The 3806-nt window shown below is 47.7% G+C and overlaps 1 protein-coding gene across 1 annotated transcript; it reads left to right on the forward strand.

Moving 5' to 3' along the window:
- Positions 1–1666: 1666 nt before the first annotated feature.
- EAH_00029390 (26S Proteasome non-ATPase regulatory subunit 9, putative) lies at positions 1667–2899 on the forward strand (the record flags this gene model as incomplete). Its single annotated transcript, XM_013392597.1, has 3 exons — positions 1667–1796; positions 2066–2344; positions 2538–2899. 3 exons carry the CDS (start codon positions 1667–1669, stop codon positions 2897–2899), a joined length of 771 nt encoding a protein of 256 aa, XP_013248051.1.
- Between the last annotated feature and the right edge of the window lie 907 nt (positions 2900–3806).

Below are 3806 nucleotides of genomic sequence, written 5' to 3' on the forward strand. Positions count from 1 at the left end.
GCAGATACTTGCACATTGGCTTTCACGATTGCCGAGTCAAAGTGCACTGACACCTGAAAGTCTTGTTCTGGGTCTTTACGCCGCAAGGCACCTGCCACTTGAGGCAGCTACTTGTTCGACTAGGTTATATGTCTTTGGTGCAGACGCCGGAGGCAGTTGGTGGATAATAACCTCTCTGACTCCCTTGAACGTTTTGCGCCCTAGTGCGTGCAGTCGCAGCTCGCGCCAACTTTCTCTGTGGGCTTGGGGGTAACGAAGAAAACCAAATCAATGCGAACTAAATTAACTGTTGATGCGCGGTTATTCGCTTTGACAGCCAAATCGAGATAAGGCGTGCTGGCCCCACCTGGCATAGCAGCGCCAAAGGCTCCGGCATACAGCTCTGTAGCCTGTTCAATATTTGTCGCTTCGGGTATCCTAACACTTTATAGTGGTAGTGCTCACCAGATTGCCGTTCTTCGAGGACAGGGCACACGCAACCGAATAAGGAACTTCTTGGAACATGTACCACAAACTGGGAGTAGTGGAAGTGAATAGGACGGACGCTACAGTCGTAGTTGGAGCAAATTGAACTGAGGATCGTGCAGCTGTTTCCTGCATTTCCTATGGCTGCAGCTGAACTGGTGTATGCGCCGGTGTGTGGGGAGGAGACCCGCTCTTGAATTTATTAAATTAAAACCTCTATCCAGATTAGTCCCTACCAATTTCCTGCTTGCTTCGTTATAGATTCGTGGGGTTCGTGCATGTAGCGTCAGCGTGAGCAAGAACGCATGCATGAGAAGCATTGAGTTTAACAAAAATTGTGCCTTCCAACGCTTAAATGGAGGTGTAACCTACCCACATCAGCATTTATATACAACTAAATAGACTCATAGACAGCAACTAAAACATCCGGTGACCCGGAATCGAACCAGGGACCAACAGATTACCGCAGCATCTACAGTCTGCCGCTCTACCAACTGAGCTATCACCGGTGATTGAGAGCGCTGGAAGCAGAGTGTAGACGAGAGAACAAACCAAATAATCATTCCTTCACTCTTCTACCTGAAGTTTAATTTAAAACACAAACATTTATGGCCTATTTAAGCGCTTTACCATGATCGCTCCCCACAGCCCTCCCATAAGGCATACTTCCAGTACGTTGTGCGGAACTCTGCAGGGCGCATGGTAAAGCAGCCCATTGAAATTGTTCTGAAAGAGGAATCCTTGTTATGGACGCATTATAACAAAATAATAATAATGGCAGTGAGTTCTCGATGCCTGCAGACTGTTCATGCTGCGTGTTTCGTCAGCGGCCTTGTCTGGGAGTTTGATCGTCACTGTTATCTGCCCGAAGACAAACTCCATTTGTTCTCCCTCGAGTATTTGCTGTAAATAGAAAGCAACGAGTGTTTTTATTGAAATTTCAAAAGAGCGTGCTCTTTGCGCATCCGCGCCTCAGTTAAACTGCCTCGTCGCTGAGCAGGCTGCTCTCTCATTACTTATACATTTCGTCGAGGTAGAAGGAATTGCATGGCAGAATAACCCGAGTGGGGGGCTGCCTTATTCATTTTGCATGTATTTTGCCGTCAATTTTTATAATTCTACGGAGATCACCTCCCCAATGCTCTGAGCTCGCCTTGAAGGACCGCCAGGCTTGGTGCCTGTATACAGATCAGCACACACCATGACGGCAAACGAACCTCCAGCAGGCGGAGGTGCATCCTCTTTGGCAGCTGAGGCAGAGGAGGTCTACCGTCAGCGGCAGCAGTTGGAAGAAAGAATGGAGGCGCTTGCGAGCTTCCTAACTTCAGAAGGTAATACCACTTCTCCATAGAGGCCAGCTTGGTTTTTTTCTGCCTTCTTAGAGGGGCTATAGCTCCTTCCTACCCTACAGAAGGCAAACTATGAAGGAAGGTGCTGCTTGCAGCACCTTCCATTCATACACTACCATTAGCACAGACATCGAAGGAGGGTTATATGAATAGATATTGGCGGCGTTCGCGTGAGAGGACTGGTGCGCGCATGCATCAGTTTACTTACACCGTATCCTGTTTGCGCATGACTTTGTGGGTTATTTTCCTAGGTATGCCAGGCCTAGACGGCCCGTTAGTAGACGAAGAAGGCTTCCCTCGTTCAGATATCGATGTGCATGCAATACGCGACGCACGGCATCAGCTTGCGTGCCTTAAGACGGACTATCGGGAGCTTCAGCGACGCCTTGAAGATATTCTCTTTCGTATTCATGGGGGAGCTGACAGAAGAAATGCTGATGATCAGCCAGATGCCGTTTCAGGTGGCCACCAACAACGAACGGAAGAAACATCAAATCAACAACAGGAACAGCCTCCACGACTACTTGAAGGTAAACGACTAAAACTCTCCATTTTCCCAATTTCGATTTATTTTCTTTCGTATTTCACTGTATGTTCATGAGCTGTCTGGAGCAGTTGCATGCTCGCCGCGAATACAGCATACTATAACTGTTTGTGCGCGCCGGCTTTAGGATGCTGCTGCTTGGTGATGTTACTCTGTATTTCTGCTGAATCTATTTGCAGACGAAGGACCAGCATTTGCCGTGGTGGACGTTGTCCACCCAGGAAGCCCCAGCAGTGCTGCTGGAATTGTGGCCGGAGACAGACTCCTACGTCTGGGTTCTCTGCGCTTGTCACCTACTCAGCGTAGATCAGAGGTCAGTATAGGGGGCGTTTGTAACGGCGTTTCTGCCGCTACAACCCAACAGACGCGCTCCTTAACTGTAGCAGAGATATTTCAAATGCTGCCTGCAGAAGTGGCGAACCATGAGAACGAGCGGGTGGCTGTTGTGTTGCAAAGAGGGGGCCGTATCCTCCCTCTGTGGCTAATACCGAGGCGGTGGCAAGGTAGGGGCCTTCTTGGATGCCACTTAAAGCCGTTGTAGTTGAACTGATTGATAGCCCTTTTGGCTATCAGTTGAAGCCGCCTTAATGGAATTGATTTTAAGCTTTCTTCGCCTTCATTCGAAGCTGCTTTAGTTAAACTGAGTAATAGCGTGATAGCCTCGCCGCCCAGCGCAAAAGCAGATGGGGAGTATAATCTCCACTTATGCTGTTTTGAGATTAGAGTCGAGCTGCCTGTACACCTGAGCAACAGGCCAGGAGGTCTCATATATTACTGCTCAACCGTTGAAGCCAGAATAATAAAAGTAACGGAAAGTAACGGCGTATTAAAACGCTTCCGCAAGTGCGTGCGTCAGGTGTACTCAAGCTTCAACTTTCAAGGTAGGGCTTACGGTGTAGGGTTTAGGGCTGGATATGGGTAATGGGTAGAACGGAACTTTTATGCAATGAAGGAAGACCCTAGTCAGGCGGCAGACACTGCTGAGAAAAGGAAGAGGGAGAGAACTTGAAAAAGAATTGAGCTGAGCTCATTCTGCAAATGGCCTCTTTAGCCACTTGCACCTTCCTCCCCCCCACGTTCTTGTTGCATGTTTTATAGAATATTCGACTTATTAGACGCCTGCACCTTTTGGTCAAAATGTTTTCAGCTGTATTGATTGCCAAACACAAGGATAAATGCGAGGATAATTTGTTAGATGCACGTAGCCTGATAAACCCAGCAGCCCATAAGTTCAGCTTAACTAAAGAAGCCAGCATTCTTTTGTTTTTACCTTCTGCCGCTATGTAACAATAGACACTCGGTTTTCCATGCAGCGTGACAGGAGTACTAACGCCCTTGGTATTCACGTTATTTATGCACTGTTTATTGAATATATGTATAATATATATACATATGGTGATAGTTGGGTTCATATAGCCACAGCGAAATGGCTGGAGGGATAGATGCCC

Source organism: Eimeria acervulina, genomic scaffold (assembly GCF_000499425.1).
Source record: "Eimeria acervulina Houghton genomic scaffold, Eah_scaff263, whole genome shotgun sequence".
Lineage (NCBI taxonomy): Eukaryota > Apicomplexa > Conoidasida > Eucoccidiorida > Eimeriidae > Eimeria > Eimeria acervulina.